The sequence below is a fragment of the Cynocephalus volans genome, chromosome 2 (assembly GCF_027409185.1).
Source record: "Cynocephalus volans isolate mCynVol1 chromosome 2, mCynVol1.pri, whole genome shotgun sequence".
NCBI lineage: Eukaryota > Metazoa > Chordata > Mammalia > Dermoptera > Cynocephalidae > Cynocephalus > Cynocephalus volans.
The window spans coordinates 186356682-186373548 of record NC_084461.1 but is presented as its reverse complement, the minus strand read 5'-3'; the positions used below and the strand labels follow the sequence as shown (position 1 = coordinate 186373548).

The 16867-nt window shown below is 52.9% G+C and overlaps 1 protein-coding gene across 9 annotated transcripts in view; it reads right to left on the bottom strand.

The window, feature by feature from the left end:
- Positions 1-16867, bottom strand: part of PITPNM2 (phosphatidylinositol transfer protein membrane associated 2) — a 148840-nt gene that overhangs the window by 19055 nt on the left and 112918 nt on the right. For 8 of the 9 annotated variants that reach the window (XM_063085346.1, XM_063085351.1, XM_063085349.1 and 5 more), the window contains 4 exons: positions 7896-8110; positions 6729-6850; positions 4044-4271; positions 225-533 (listed from right to left, as the gene is read on the bottom strand). In XM_063085346.1, the coding sequence (XP_062941416.1) occupies positions 225-533; positions 4044-4271; positions 6729-6850; positions 7896-8110 (874 nt within the window). The remainder of the gene's footprint in view (positions 1-224; positions 534-4043; positions 4272-6728; positions 6851-7895; positions 8111-16867) is intronic. The other variant, XM_063085353.1, reaches the window with a different exon arrangement.

The window sequence follows — 16867 nt, the reverse complement described above, 5'->3', positions numbered from 1 at the left end:
CCCTACCAGTGAGTCAGGGGAGCCTGCTGGGGTGGAGTCCAGGCCTCGCTCTGAGGCAGGGACTAGCCTGGTGCTGAGTTAGAAAGAGAAGAGCTCAGACTCTCTACAGGCTTGGTTCCATAGTGTCCTCTAGAAAGAGGTTGCTTTCCAAGTGACAGAGGTCTAGCAGTGGCATGGGGCCCATCTGGTGGGAAAACACTGGGGACTGGGGTGCTAGCACTCACCTCCCCGCTTGGATGACCGTGATGACTTGGAGGATGTGGACCACTGCTTCTTCAGGCCCCGCCCTGCCAGGGGTTCCCCATTGCTGCTGCTGGGCTTGGGGGGCTCCCTGGGGGCCTGGTTCTGGGCGGCTTCGTCCTTGGTGAGCTCCGCGGCCCCCTCCTTGTCTTCGTTGAACTGAGCCATCTTGCGGGACAGCATGAGCTGCGCCTCCTTCTCCAGCTCCCGAATGTTCTCCATATTCAGCCCGTACCACTCGTCCTGCCAGCACCAGGCCTGCCGATGGGCCCGCACCATCACCCGCCGCAGGCCTGTGTTTGGGATTGGGGGGACAGAGACAGGAGGTGTCAGCATCAGCCCACATCAGGGATTCCATGCCAGGGCTTGGGACTGGGAGGCTGCACTGATGTTGCAGGTCAGGCGCAAATCATTGCCCGCCCGTGCCTCAGTTTCCCCATCTGTAAAATGAGGGTACTGGCTCACAGATGGCCTCACAAGCTCAGTTAGAGTGGAGGGGCCACCCAAGGTAATGTGTTTGGCCAGAAGCCACAGTTAACTTGGGGGTGGGATTCCTGTCCCAAGGGGAGGCAGAATAGGACTTCCTGAGGGTCTCCTGTCTCAGTGTCTGGTATACCTTTCCCACTGAATTCCCCATGGAAAATCAAGTTCAAGTTCAAACTGGGTTGGTTCTTCTTTTTTTAAAAAGCATTTTAAATAGAATATATTACACATATGAGATACATAAGAATATATCACACATATGAAGTAAGATATAGAAATAAGATACCTTTTAAGATACAAAGAATAACAAAAGCACTATAGAGACAGAAAGCAGACTGGGGTTGCCTTGGGATGGGGTGGGAGTGGGGATGAGCATGATCAGGAAGAAACTACCCTTTGGGATGATGAAATGCTCAGAAGTTTGTGCACAACTGTGAATACACTAAAACTTAGCAAACTGTTCTCTTCCAACGGGTGAATTATGTGATTTGTAAAATTATGCCTCAATAAGGTTACTTAAAAAACCAGAATCCCTGGTTGTCTAGCGGCTAAAAAACAAAACAAAACAAACAAACAAAAGACATTTAAAAGAAATTGCACATCCACGTCCACACCACCCAGAGAGGCAGAAGATGTCACAGTGACAGGGAGCCCTCCACAGGCCCGTCCCTGGCTGCATCCCTCCCCGTAAAAGTCTGTCTTGGATTCTGTGTTTGTCACCTGCTTTGCTATCTGGCACACACACACAGAGGTGTTTTCTTACACAGCCTAGTGGACTGGTCTGGCTGTTGCTGATATTTACATGAGTCTCCTGCCACTTGCTGCTTTGGGTGAGTTCTGTCTGTGTACACAGGTTGGGGCTCTGGCTCTCAGGTGTGCCACTGTCTGGTACTTAAGAGTTTGAAATACCACATCATGTGTTATTTCTTTTCCTGCCAGTGGGCCTTGGGCTAATTTGCATTGTTTGTCCATTTTGCTTTTACTGACCGGCTGCTCTGAACATTCCAGAACATGCCTGAGAGTTTCTCCAGGGAACAAACCTGGGAGGAACAATCTCAGGGTCTCAGGGCATGCATCTTGCACTCTCCTAGAGAATGTTGAGCGGCTTCCAAGTGGTCAAGCCATGTCTGGTTCCCAGGCTGGTCTCCTGGCGGCCCTTCCTCCCACCCACCTCCCTACTGTCCACCGCAGCTGTGCTCAGCCACCTCACCAGCAGCCCGGTGCTTTCTTTCTAAATCCCATTCATTCTTAAAGGCCTAACCCCTGTCCATGGGATGGTGTCCTCCTCCAGCCTGACTGTCTGCATCCCCCACCCAAGCCCCAGGGTGTGGCCTCAGGCACACCACACTGAAGAGCCTCAGTTTCCTTTTCTGGGTCTCTCTGCTGGCCTCCTAGGGCTGCCAGGAAGGGCAGTGCCCTCTGCTCTAACCGATACAAGGAAATGTCTCCTCTTGGGGTGGCTGGAATGGTTGAGACACAGCACTATGTCTGGGGCTGGGCAGGAATTGGGACAGTTAAGACCTGTGCCAACCCCCAGGAATCACCTCTCCGAAGCCACCTGAGGAAGCCCGGCCCTATTCACATAAGTTCACCAATTGTCCCTGTGATATTATTAATGTTTGCAGCCGTCATCAAGTATCTACTATGTGCCACATCCCATCCTTGGTTCTGTACCCCACCATCTCACCCACCACAGTCTCACAGGATTACTATTATTACACCCATTATACAGATAAGGAAAGTAAGGCCCAGAGAGGTTAAGAGACCACAGAGCCACTATGAAGCAGAGCTGGGACTGGATTTCAGAATTGTTTTCTTTCTTGCACCAGCCCCTTGTCCTTCTTTCTGAGGGGAGAGCTGGCTTTTAGGGGGCGAGGGAGCCTTTACAGTTTGGCCAGAATCTCAGCTGCCACGTGGGGCTGGGGAAGGCCAAGGGGACCCTCAGTGCCTGAGCACAACCCCCAGTACATCTGCTGGGGGTCCTGTGACCCCAGAGAAGCCCTGAGGAGAGGGTGAGCAAGTCGCTGCCATTGACATGTTCAGATTCCTGGGGGTGGAGTGGGGAAGGGTAATGGGGAAGGCTGGGGCTGGATGGGGGAGCTCCCACCTGGACCTGCTCCAACACGCCCCCATCCTCACATCCCCTGGGAGGTGAGAACTGTCACTTTAGAAAGGTGGAGATTATAGCCCTGGCTGTAATCAGTTCTGCCTTCCTGATCACAGCCAGGGCTGTCTGCAGGACACCGCCCTTCCTGCCTGGAACGAGGGAGCTGGGGATGCGGTCCCAGCCCATGAGCCCCGGGTGATGGGAGGCTGGTTTGGGCCAAGCTAAGCTCCCATGTGGTTAAAGACAGGAGGCAGGGATGCATCCCCTCCAGTGGGATGGGACATCTTCCTTCTCTTCCTGCCACCTCCCCCAGCCCTTGCAGATTGGCACCGCAGTAGCCCCCTGGAAAAGGGGTGGTGGGTGTGACCATGGCTGCCCCATGAGACACCCCCACCTACTGGAGTGCAGAACATGTGTCCAGGTCAAGGGCGGCTGGGATGCGAGGCAGATCTAGGCTCAGTCCTAGTGCTGGGTCTCTGCTTCCTCCTCTAGAGATGGGTGACAATGCTCACCCTCATGAGCCAATGTGACAAGTGTGAAGTGTACTATCAGTAATGTGGCTCTCAGGGGCCAAGCCCGTGGTGCACTCGGGAGAGTGCGGCGCTGGGAGCGCGGAGTAATGTGGCTCTGCTCATGTCTAAATTGAGTCCCCCTTTCTCATAGCAGCCCCAGGTGTCTGCCGGGTGCCTCCCTCAGGTCACGAGCTTCAGGGGCTGGGACTAGCCCTTGGCACAATGTCAGGCTGTGGCTGGGGGGATAGGGAGGGGCTGTGGGGAGAAGCTTGGGCCAGCTGTCAATGGGCCAGTAGTTGGTCCCATCTGTTGGTCCCCCTGTTCCCTGGTGTGAAGGACACTGTGATATCTGAGCCACTCTGCCCCTCTGGAACTTCCAGCCCAGTGAGGGGAGGCAGAGTGGTGGGCCCGGGCCTGGGGTAGAAAAAATAAAGGCCTGGGAACCAAAAGGGTACTTGCCCACATGGGGGGTGGGCTATATGCATTATCAAAATAACAAGGCCAGGAACGTCTGGGGGTAGCGTCCGGGGCTTGTTATCTGTAAGTGCTCGGGACGTACTTCTGGGTGGTCAAGATAAACCATGGGGGGAAATTGGACGCAGGCTTTGGGGGCACCGTGCGGAAAGGAGCGGAAACGCGGAGTCACAGGCAGACATGCAGAGCGAAGGCAGGCGGCACAAGGCAGAGGCATGGGCGCTCACCGACGTCGTGGATGAACCTCTCGATCTTGGACTGCATGCCCCAATAGCGGAACTCCACCTTGCACAGCTTGTAGGCGCACATAAGCGGGGAGACCTGGCTCTTGTGCTCCTCGATCCAGTTGTCGGACAGGGGTCCCCGCTGGGTCTTGGTCGAATGGAACAGCTTGGGGTCCTCCTCTGTCTTATACTCATTGGGGGGCACGGGGTCTTTGACGATGTCGATGAAGTCTGTGGGGAGACCCTGCGAGTGGCCACTCCTGCTGTGTCCTGGACCCCACCCCTCCCTGTCTCTTCTCCACTCCTCTCCACCCCCAAATCCTCGCAGGGCCCTGGGCCTCGCCATGCTGAGGGGATGGCTGTGGGACATGCGGAGGACACTCCAGGCAACTGTCTCAAGCTTGCCTGCATCTTTCTCTGTTGTCTTTTCAAGTCGCTCTAGCCCTTGGCACATGAGGAGATGAATGGCCATGGAGAGTATGGGGGGGTAGGGGAGCAGAGAAGGCCAGGTACAGCCTCCCAGAAGAGGTGGCATTTCAGCCAGAGCAGTGTCTAGCAGCAAGGGAACTTGATTGAGAGGTGGAGGATTTTCAGAAACCATCAGGTTGTCTGCATGGGGGGAGGGTGTCAAGGGGGATGCAGCTGGACATGCAGTCATTTTTTGCCACGGTAGGTGCCTGGATGCCCCCCCAAGGCAAGTGGCCCTATATTCAGGTCTTAAGCCAGGAGGACACAGGCAGGCTGGCCTGGTAGAAAGCCCTTCCTGAAGGTGCCAGCAGGGTGTTGGCCCGAGCTTGGTCTGGGATGAGCCTGAGCAGAGGTTGATGCTACAGAGCTGGGGGTGCAGGAAACAGGATGGGGGCTGATGGGCCCTGGTGGGGCGACAAGAGGACCAGCAATGATTCTAGGAGGAATGTAGGCCACGCCACCTCTCGTCATGTCCCCCCCTGCACAGGGCATCTCAGAATCCACCTGTCATCTCCCCCACAGGCACAGCCATCCTGTGTGCTCACTCCTGAGGCACGTGCATGTTGCACTGCCTGGGCACACTCGGTGACACAGAACCCAGGAAAGCATCTGTGGCTAACAGAGCCCTCCCTGCTCTTGGGTAGAGTAGGGACGACAGCAATTGGGTGGATCTACTCTGACCAGGCCCCCTGCTGCCTCATCTTGCCCACTGCCGGCCCCTGCTGTGCCCAGCTGCTGACTATGGTCACAGATGTCAGCTCCTCTGAAACCAGCCAGGGGTCAGGAGCGGGTCCGAGGGTTGTGCATGCAGTAGGGATAAACATCCGTCCCGGGCAGACCACACGCCAAACCCACTCGGGCAGGCAAAGGCCGCCAAGGGAGGGCTGGGACGAGAGCGAGTAATGCCATGGGGGCTTAGGAACCACTGAGCTGTCTCTGAGGGAGCCTGCAGAGCTCAGGCAGGGTCTGGGGCTGGACAGACAGAGCTGCAGGGGGCCCAGGTCCTGCTTGGTCCTTCCCTCCTGTTACGGGCAGAATCATGACCCAACACATTCCTGTGTTGAAGTCCTAAACCAGTACCACAAAATGTGGCCTTATTTGGAGATAAGGTCTTTACAGAGGTAATCAAATTAAAATGAGGTCACTGGGGGGGTCCCTAATCCAATATGACTGGTGCCCTTATACAAAGGGGAAATTTGGACACAGGAACGCATGCAGAGAGAACATTATGTGAAGATGGCAGCAGAGATTGGGGTGATGTGTCTACAAGCCAAGGAACACCAAGGACTGCCAGCACACCACAGAAGCCAGGACAGAGGCCTGGGACAGACTCCCTCACAGTCGCAGAAGGAACCAGCCCTGCTGACCTTGATTTTGCACTTCTGGCCTCCAGAGCCCTGAGAACACGTTCCCATTGTTTTAAGCCCCCAGTTTGTGATACTTCGTTATAGCAGCCCTAGGACACTAGTAAGGCTCCTAAACCCCAGAGGGGCCTGAAAACTCCAGCGGGGGGTGAGGGGGACACAGGGAAAGCCCTGCACACCCATGCGAGGCTGCCCTAGGGGGCTCCTGCGCCTGGCATCCACCCTCCGAGGCCACTGCGGCCCGGCCTGAAGTGCCTCCACAGCGACTGCTGCTGCTGAGCTGTGTCTGGTCCACAGATGTGCTTTGTCTGCTTGCTATTTATTTACAAAGATTTTTAATTGGTTGTCGACATTTAGCAATTGGGAAATTTCACATGAAAATCCTGGCCTCTCTTGAAAACAAAAATTGAACAAATGGGGCCCGTTTCCTGCATGGCATTTTTGCTGGAGGGGAGTGGAGTGGAGACCACCCACAGCCCCCTCTCAGTCCACGGCACTCATGCATGGCTCTCAGCCTGAGATGGCCTCCCCCGAGAATATGTGCCCCCCACCCCCAGCACACATGTACACTTCTGGGGAGTGGGGACACCTCAAAGGGATGGAGGGCAGGGACCCCTGAGTGGTAAAGGCACTTAGACTTGGTACGCACATCAGGGAAATGGGGCAGAGGGGGCCTCTTCTGCCCCCGGGTACCTCCCATGCTTGCTTGGATTCTGCCCCCTGGGTGCCTCCCATGCTTGCTTGGACTTTGACCTGCCCCCCAGGACAGGGCCAGGCCTGGACATTAGGGCAGGAGGGGGCCTGTGATGGGAAATCCAGAACACGGCTCTGAAGGGCTCCTGCCCTTCCCGGTTACCGATTGTCAGCTGGTTCTTTTCCACAGGAGAAAGGTTGAACACATTGGGGTTTTCTCCAGCATCGGTTTTATAAAAGGTTTCAATGTCGATGGAGAATTTCTCCACAAAAGGGCAGGTGAACCTGTGGGGAAGGAAAACTTCCATCAGGACCTGTGCCTGGAGGGGCCATGGGACCTCACTGGGCAGGAGTGACATGGGAGGAGGTGGGGAGAGAAGGAGGGTGGAGGGGCGACTGGGACTCATCTGCCCCATTCACTTCCCAGACCTTCTCCTTGTCCCAAGAACAGCCAAGGCAAGGGTGGGGGAAGGGATGGGAAGAAGGGGAAAGAGAGACGGTGTGGGAAGCTGCTGAGCCTCAGCGGCTTCCAGGGCCCTGCGCGTCCGCATCCATGTGTGTTAGGCCTGGTGGGAATGCAGGCAGGGCTATGGCAGTGTACTGTTGAATAGGTGATACCTGGGCCCAGCACTCCATGGGACATGCCACACCTGTTCTCCAGAGAGCCAGCTCTGGCAACAGGGGAACAGCCCCTCTCTCTGGGCTGGAGATGAGCTTAGAGAAGGAAAGTGCTGCTGGGACAGAAAAGGAACAACCTCTGTGGATCTGAGTGTGGGAAAGGAAGGGAGCCCCAGGAGACTTGCCAGGATGCCACTTGCTCCTGGAGCAGGAGCTGACAGGCAGCAGTCCCCTATCTATCTGACCCAGCAGTGCTGAGCTACACACTGGGGGGCCGGGCACAGAGTGAAAAAGCCCCTACTGGGGGATTCCATGGAAAGCCCTGCTCAGTGTAGGATGCAGTAAAACACAGTCACAACAGTTGAAGGTCTGAGTTGGAGGTGACCTCTAGGCCATCAGGTCTACCCTCAGTTTATGTTTCTTCCCAGCAGGCTGATGGCTCTGGCCTTCTCAGGGGAACTCAAAATTAGATTATACTCCCTGAGCCTTCCAGATGGCCTTCATGGCCTCCATCCCTGGGTAGTCTGGGAGGCATCTTGGGATGTACCCTTGCCTCTCCTGCCTGTGGCTGCCCCAGGGGGCTTTCAGGGCACCCATCTGGGACAGAGCCTGAGCTTCTTGGAGGTATGGGGGATTAAGCCTGCCTGGAGGTCATGCCCCTGGATCTATGCCTCAGGGTCACTTCCCCCAGATGGCAGGGGAGGCAGCGCACCTGGTCCGGGTGTAGGGGTAGGCATTCCAGGACTCCTCCACCACCCGCAGGGCTGCCTTGGGCAGAATGGAGCGGAACCAGCCAGGAATGTGCATGCCCACGTGGTACACCTTGTGCGTGTACTGCCCGGAGCCACCAGGGCCGTCTGTGTATGGCCGGTTCTCCAGGATCTCCACTCCACTCCCTTCGCCATATGTCTCGTTACGGCTCTTCTTCTGTGGGGACAAAAGCACCTGTGCTGTGTGTGGAGCCAGAGCAGTCTGCAAAAGGGAAGGGGCTCAGGAGACCAAGCCTGGGGATGTGGAAGGGAGGAAGGGCTCTGGCCAATGAGGGGGGTTCCTCCTGTTTCACTTGGGACCCCCAAATCTAGACCCAATCTCCACACACTCCAAGCCTCATGTAGGAGACTGAAGGCGCCACAGATTCCCTCCTGGAGCACAGCGCTGCACATGCAAACCCTCCATGCTGACTCCCATCTGTCCCAGAACTGGCTAGGAACAAGTCAAAGATGACTACTTTCTCACTTCTGCTCAACATTGTACTGAAGGTTCTAGCCACAGCAATTATGCAAGAAAAGGAAATAACAAGAGGCATCAGAATTGGAAAGCAAGAAGTAAAATGATCTCAATTTGCCAGGGATATAATCTTATATATAGAAAACCTAAAAGAATCTCCCCCAAACCTGTTAGACCTGATAGATGAATTCAGCAAAGTTGCAGGATATAAAGCCAATGCACAAAAATGAATAATGCAAAAAGCAAATTAAGAAATCAATTTCATTTACAATAGCATCTGAAAGAATAAAATACCTAGAAATAAATTTAACCAAGGAGGTGAAAGACTTGTGCACTGAAAACTACAAAACATTGCTGATAGAAATTAAAGACCTAAATAAATGTGAAAACATCTCGTGTTCATGGATTAGAAGATGTAATATTGTTAGGATGGCAATACTTCCCAAAGCAACCTACAGATCTGATGTAATCCCTATCAAAATCCCAGCAGCCTTTTTTTAAGGAATCAAAAAACTGATCCTAAAATTGATATGAAATTGCAAGGGACACTGAATAGCCAAAACAATCTCTCATACTTCCCTATATCAAAACTTATTACAAAGCTACAATAATTAAAATAGTGTGGGGCCGACCCTGTGGCGCACTCAGGAGAGTGCAGTGCTCCCGCCGTGGGTTTGGATCCTATGTAGGGGTGGCCGTTGCGCTCACTGGCTGAGTGTGGTGCAGGCGACACCAAGCTAAGGGTTGTGATCCCTTTACTAGTCACAAAAAAGATGGAAAAAAAACCAGTGTGGTACTGCATAATATAGACAGACCAGTGGGATAGAATTGAGGGTCTAGAAATAAACCATATATCTATTGTCAATTAGTGTTTGACAAGGGTGTCAAGACCATCCAATTGGGAAAGAACAGTCTTCAACAAATGGTGCTGGGACAACTGGATAGCTACACACAAAAGAATGAAGTTCTACCCTACTGTACTCCATATACAAAAATAAACTCAAATGACCCAAATGTAAGAACTAAAGCTATAAAACTATAAGAACTAAAACTATAAAACTCTTAGAAGAAAATAGGGGCAAACAAGGTTATCTTCATGACCTTGGATTTGGCAATGGTTTCTTAAACATGACATCCAAAGGGGGGTCGGTGAGGGGCCCCCTCTCAGGGAGGTGGCAGGAGGTGGTGGCTCAGAGCATGGACTCTGGGGTACAGATGTCTGGGTGTGAATCCTCTTTGTTTCCACGTGGTCCTGGATGAGTTACCTAACTTCTCTACACCACAGTTTTCTCATGTGAAGAGGAGAAAGGACAGTACTTCACAGGGTTGTTGTGCAAATTAAGCAAGATCGTGCATTGCTGGTGTCTCCAGGGAGAGCTCAGTCCATGTGTGTGCTTAGCACTGGGAAAACACTGTTCTGGGTCACCCAGGCCCAGCTTCATCCCAGCCCGGAGGGTGAGCAGGAGCTGTCATGGCTCCAGAGCCGATGTCTCCATGCCTTCAGTTTCTCTGAAGGATGGATTGAGGACCTGGGCCTGGAAAACCCTTCGTTCCTGGTGCTTGGGGACTCCAGGGAGGCTGAGAGGTGCTGGACGGGGAGGTGGGGAGGGGCCAGGCTGAATGTTTCTCTGCCTGCCTTCGTTTTCTGGCCCTGGATTTGCCAGTGAGGCTGGTGGATGGGCCTCGAGGACACGGGACAGAGCAGAGGAGCAGGCCCCACCACACTGCTGAGCAGGACACAGCTGGGGAGGAAGGCCCCTGCCACAGCTGCCAGTGCCAGGCCCCCATGGGGGACCCTAGGGCATCACGGAGCCACTGGGGCTGAGCTGCAGAGACAGAGATCATTACTGGAGCTGGTGCAGACAGGGAAGGAGGGCCTTCTGGAAGAAGAGGCCCCCAGGAGGGGTGAAGAGCATAAAAGAAAGGCCCAAGTGGGAGCCTCCCTGACCCTGCCTCAGTTTACAGCTTGCCCTCACACCGGCCTGCTCTCCTCTGTGCTTCAGAGCCCTGTGATGCTGCAGGGTCATGCTCCCCATTCCAAAGGGGAGGAAACCGAGGCACAGAGCACTGGAGACGGCTTGCCCAAGGTGACAGTCAAGTCTCCAGGCCATGAGGGGCCAGGCAGTGTGGAGACAGAGAGGAAGACATGCACCACCCTGAATTGCAGGGACCTGCCTGTGCCTCGGACCCCCTCCTTACCTGATGGGGCCTGACATCATGGGAGGCTTGTCTGGCAGGAGTGGGAGGGGGCTGTGTCTGAAAGGGGGGGTGCCAGATGGGCCCCACATCCACACTCAGGGATCCAATTTGCCCTGCCACCTCCCCAGGGCCCTGCCCAAGTGCCACACTCTGGACCAAGCAAGCCTGGCTCTGTCTCATGTTCTCCTGGCTCCGGGCCACTGGGGCATGACTCAATCTCCTGGCTAAACTGGCGGCGTCTCTTGACCACTAGCCCTGACATCTAATTACTGCACAGCTGAGGGAGGCAGCAGCTCACAGCATGGGCTGGGTCGGGCTTTTCTGGGCTGGAACCAAGCTGCAAGCTGCCAGCGCACTAGAGAGAGGGGACACCCAGCAGTGGCCTTTGGTGCCTAAGAGCCTGATTCCAGGACAGAAATGTGTTCCGGGCTCAGTATATGACTGAGGAGACTGAGGGCCTCCCCCTAGCCCCCCAGATGCTGGACTTAGTCACTAAAACTGCTCTCAGGGTGTCTGTGTGTGTGCACACACATATGGCATGTGTGCGTGTGTGTGTGTGCAGTAGCCAGGGAGCCACTGGTTCAGGGCTCTTCTGGGAAGAGTAGGAAAGCATGCCCTGAGCCGCCTCTGAAGAAAGGGACTCCAGAAGGCAAGACTAGAACGGGAAGGATACTTAGATACATCCTCGGGATGATCTATTTGTGGTGCACATGGGGAAACTGAGGGCCAGGGACAGGAAGCAGTGGGTGCAAACTCACACAGCTGGAGGGCTGGGCAGCTAGGGTGGCAGGAGGGACCTTGGCAGGACCTCCAGGCAACACACAGTTCCACAAATTTCCCAAAAGACACAACTTTCTCACTAGCTGCTGTTGGCAGCTCATTAAAAACATTCTCTTAAATGTAAGAGTTGAAACAATAAAACTTGTAGAAGAAAACACAGGCATAAACCTTTATGAACCTGGATTAGACAATGGTTTTGGAGCCACAATACCAAAAATACAAACAACAAGAGAAAAAACAGATAAAACTGGACTTCATCAAAATTAATAAATTTTGTGTTTCAAAGGACATTAAAAAGAAAGTGAAAAGACCCGCGGAATGAGAGAAAATTTTTGTAAATAATAAATCTGATAAGGAACTTACATCCAAAACATACAGAGAACTCCTTCAACTCAACAACAGAGAGACACAACCCAATTCAAAAATGGGTAAAGGACTTGAATAGGCATTTCTCAAAGAAGATATATAAACAGCCAATAAGCACATGAAAAGATGCTCGATGTCATTAGTCACTGCGGAAATGAAAATCAAAATTACAATGAAATACCACTTCATACCCACTAGGGTGGTTAAAAAGATGGACAGTAAGTGTTGAGAATGTAGCGAAATTGGGGTCTTTGTACTCTGCTGATGGGAATGTGAAATGGTGCGGCTGCTGTGGAAGACAGTCTGGCAGTTCCTCAAAAGGTTAAACCTAGAGTTACCATACGACCCAGCAATTCCACTTCTAGGTATATATCCAAGAAAAGGAAGCCATATGTCCACACAAAAACTTACCCATCAATGCTGACAGCAGCACTACCTAAATAGCCAAAAGGTGGAAACAACCCAAATGTCCATCAACTGATGAATGGATAAACAACATACATCGGGAAGTTATTCAGTAATAGAACGGAATGAAGCACTGACACATGCTACAACCATGGGTGAACTTTGAAAACATCATGCTAAGAGAAAGCAGCCAGACACCAAAGGTCATATGTTGTATGATTCCATGTATATGAAATGCCCAGAATAGGCAAATCCATAGAGACAGAAATTAGATTAGTGGTTGCCTGGGGCTGGGGTGAAAACAGAGAGTGACTTCTTTTTGGGGAGAATAAAAATGATCTAAAATTGATCACAGCTCGTGAATACGCTGAAAACCACTGAATTATATATTTTAAATGGGTGAAACATGTGGAGTGTGACTTATATGTCAATGAAGTTGTAATAAGACAAAATAAACAAATAAAAACTGATCCTGCCTCTTGTACCCACTAAGATTTACGAGATTCCAAATGTGGAAACTGGTAGGGCGCCTCAGTGGCACTGTCTGGGGGATGACACCCAGCTCACCTCTAAGTGTCTCTCTGTCACAAATGTCCTTCCCAGAGTCTAAAAGCTCAGTTTTCTGTTTGAGGTGCTAGTGACTTTAAGCCCAGCATCTGTTTCCATGGTGACATGATGGCATTGCCAAGGACCTCTTTGGTCAGCTTCCTGGACAGCAGGTACACACAAGCACACACCACGTGTGTGCCCCAGTATGTACACACCTATGCACACAGATGTGCATGTGCAAACAGGTGCTCCCAATGGCACTGCCTCACCCTGGGACATGACCCTCTCTAGGGCACAAATTTGTGCTATATCTCTACGGTCCAGAGCAACTGAGTCACCTTCAGAAAAAAAAAAGAAAAGACCCTGGTGAGGCCACACATGGAGTCAGAGCAGGAGTGTGCCATCCCTCCTCTTTAACAGAGCTCCTAGAATGTGGACCAGATTCATGATGAAAGCAGCTACCATTTCCCAGACACTTCTAAGGTCTTTAATAAGCTGTTGCCTCTTGTGGTAGCTTCATTTATTTGTGCTTGTGCTAAGTGCTTTGCGCGTAAGTTCTCCTTTAGCTACTGTAGCACCCCTTGAGAAAGGCATGGTACTGCTACTATCCCCCATTTGCAGATGAGAAGGTCAAGGCTAAAAGAGCTGGTGACTTGTCCAAGGTTGCACAGTTGCAGAGCTGGGCCTTGAACTCAGACCCTGTTTGATTCCAGGCCTGCTCAGCCCACAGCCCTGGAGCTGCCTCAAGGAAAACTCCTCAGCATGAGGTAGGTGCTCAGTAAATATTTACTGAGCAAAGAAATGGATTCTTGTCCAAACTCTGTGACAAACTCCCTCTCATCCTGGACAAGTCACTTCTCTCTGGTCTCAGTTCCCCAAACTAGAAGTGGGGTTGGGCTACCATCTGCCCAAGCCCTGCTGTAGTAGACTGAGGTGCACGCCTCCCTCCTCAATTCGTGTTCACCCAGACATCAGAGTGTGATCTTATTTGGAAATAGGGTCCTTGCAGATGTAATTGGAGTGATGCTGCCACAAGCCAAGGAATGGCTGGAGCCACCAGAAGCTGGAAGAGACGAGGAAAGATCCTCCCCTAGAGCCTTTGGAGGAAGTGAAGCTCTGTGGACACCTTGATTTCTGGCTTCTTGCATCCAGAACCACAAGAGAATAAATTTCTGTTGTTTGAAGCCACCCAGTTCGTGGTTCTTTGTTACGGCAGCACAGGAAGTTGATATACTTGGGTGCAGGTCAGAGGGGCAGGGCCACCTGCAGGAGTCTCTGAGGGCTGCAGGGGTCGGGGGGGTGCCTTGCCCACCAGGTAGCTGAGGGTGGAGAAGGGATAGGGAAGGCCACGGAGGGCCCTTCCACCTGGCCTCCCTGCAGTTCTGGGGTGGCTGTGCAGAAGCCCCCTGCCCACTCTGGCAGACCTTGGCCCTGCCTGGGAAGCCAGCATGTCCACCCCCAAACTCCCTCCACAGGCTTTAGGAAGAATCCCTCTTTGCCCCTTCCACTTCTTGTGGTTTCAGAAATCCTTGCTGTTCCTTGGCTTGCAGCAGCACCATTCCACTCTCTTCCCCTGTCTTCTCAGTTTCTCTCTCTGTTCTCTCCTCTTCTTTCTTATAAAGACAACAATCATTCAACTTAGGGTCCACCCTAAATCCACGATGATCTCATCCTTGACTAATTACATCTGCAGACTCTAGTTTCAAATAAGGTCACGTTCTAAGGTTGCAGGTGGATGTGAATTTTGGGGACACTAGTCAACCAGCTGGTGAGCACCCACAACAGCCTCCTGTGAGTGAGCTTCAGCCTGCCTGTAGGATGAACAGGAGCACCACAGTGCTGACCTGCAATTGCCCGACAGGTGAGCCCCTTGCCTCCTGGTGGGTTCTTCTCTGCCTCCTGCCCAGCTACAGAAGCCTCTGTCACCAGCACTTTCCCCAGCATGTGGGGACTCCTTGAGCTGACCGCACCACCCCGGCCTTGCTGCCTGCGGGTAACCTTGTGTTATATGTGTGCCTATGAGTACATGAGTACTGGGGAGCATGGGGTAGAGCTGTGTAGGAGACAGAACAGGCTTTAGAGTCAGATGGGGACAGAGGGCACCTTTGTTCCAATCCTCAACAGCTGTGCAGGGAAGGCAGGAAATGGGGTGGACTAGGAGATCTCAAAGTGCTCCATTCTAAGCAGTGTGGAAAGACAGCCAGCCATATCTCCATACAAAGACTGGCTTCATCAGGCCAGCTGTGTACCCTTAGGAAAGTTCCTTGACATCTCTGAGCCTCAAGCTCTCATCTGTGAGATGGAGATAAATACTACCAACTTTGCAGGTTACTGTAAGGATTAGAGCATGTAATAATTGTTTAGGCTCTGGGCACCCAGGCTGCCATCATTTCCTGGCAATGGTTATGGTCACTTGCTGGACATGGATATGGTGGGCTGCTGAGGGGCACGAGGGCATTGGTGGCATGACCCTCCCTAGGCTGAGCCCTAGCTCCCCACCTGCTGCAGCCGACCGGGGTGCCTGTCCTCACAGCTGCAGCTGTCATGTCACTAGGAGCTAGCTCTTCTTGAATCATTCTGCCCTCTGCTCACACAGGAAGCCACCCCCTCGTCCCTGCCAACCATTCCCATAAGCAGCGCTGTGGTGCCTCCCAGAGACAGGTCCAGTCCCCCTGGGGCTGAAGACAGGGGGAAGGATGTTGAGACCACACAACCCCTGAAAGCAGCTGCTCTCAGAGCTGTCCAGGGTCCTGGCCAAGCTGCCTCTGCTGGGCTCCTCCTCGGGTGGACGGCACTCTTCCAGCCAGGCCGGCTGTTTTTGTTTTGTAAACGTTCCCACCATGTGTACTGAGTGCTGCCCAGGCACATTGCTAGGCATGTTGACGAGGGGGTGGGGAGATCAGCAGCTCCTCTGAGTCTCCCCCAGGCAGCTGATTCTGCCCTGATCTAGAGAGGGGTGCCTCCTCGTCCTCTCCCACTCTCACCTCTGAGGTGGAAGCAGCTTCCCCCAGGCCCCACCAAGAAACCCAGAGTTCTCCAGGGCCAGAGAGGCTGCTTGGGGGCTGGGGAGGTCTGAGTTCCAACCCTAGCTCTGTGGGCCTCAATTTCCCCATCTGCAAAATGGGAAACTGATTTTTAAGAGCCTTTCTGGGCTGATGCTCTGAGAGAGGCTAGCTTATGCTACAGATAAAGAAATGAAGGCTTGGAAAGGCTCAACCACTCACTTACCACCTTTTCACTTGCCAATGACTGAGCTAGAACTCAAACCAGGGTCAGTCTGGCCCTAAAAGCCTACACTTTCTCCAACAGACCACATCTTTCAGTTGCGTTGTCACCTGAAAACAGACCAACCTCAATCCCCAGCCAGACTTGCAGAAACCCAATCTGGGGTTCCCAACTGCAAATGCATAACTCATGGCCCCTTGACTTCCCAGTGGCTGCACTGCCTGCCCCTTGTGGAGACTCAACCCTCCCCTGCCTTCCCGCCAGTATGGGCCACGACGAAGGGTTGGGAGATGGTACTTCAGCACCCAGGCAGATCCTGGGTCCCCCCACAGGTGACCTGGTCTCAGAGGAAGGGGTTATGCTGGCATCAAGAGCAGCTAAAGAGGCGCCCTTTGGGTCTTGTGGCCCATGAGCCTCTCTCAAGCTGACGAGAACCAGGGTGTGAGCATGAGTGTGTAGGTGCATGTGTGCATGTGCACATGTGCATGTATGTGTCTGTCTATGGACACACAAGTACATGTGCACCAGGGCTGTGGACAGGAAGGGAGGAGCAGCAGCCCACACGCCCTGCAGAGGACACCAGGCCAGGGGCAGGGAAAAGACACGTGACACTGCCTCTGCCCTAAGGATCTCACTGTCTGGCAGGGGACAGAGACAGACAGATTTACAACCACAAAAAGGAGGAAAGTGCTGAGTTCCCAGGCACAGGACAGACATGAAGCTGCGGAGTTTCAAAGAAAGAAACCACCTCACGCTGCCCATGGAGACCAGAAAAGCCATAGAGAAGAAAGGAGCATTTGGGCTGGTCTGAAAGATGGGCAGAAAGACACTTTGCAACTGACTGGGGTTTCTTTCATTTCAAAACACACCCACTAGGATGGCATTAATTAAAAAAAAAGGAGAATGAGATGTATTGGTGAGGATGTGGAGAAG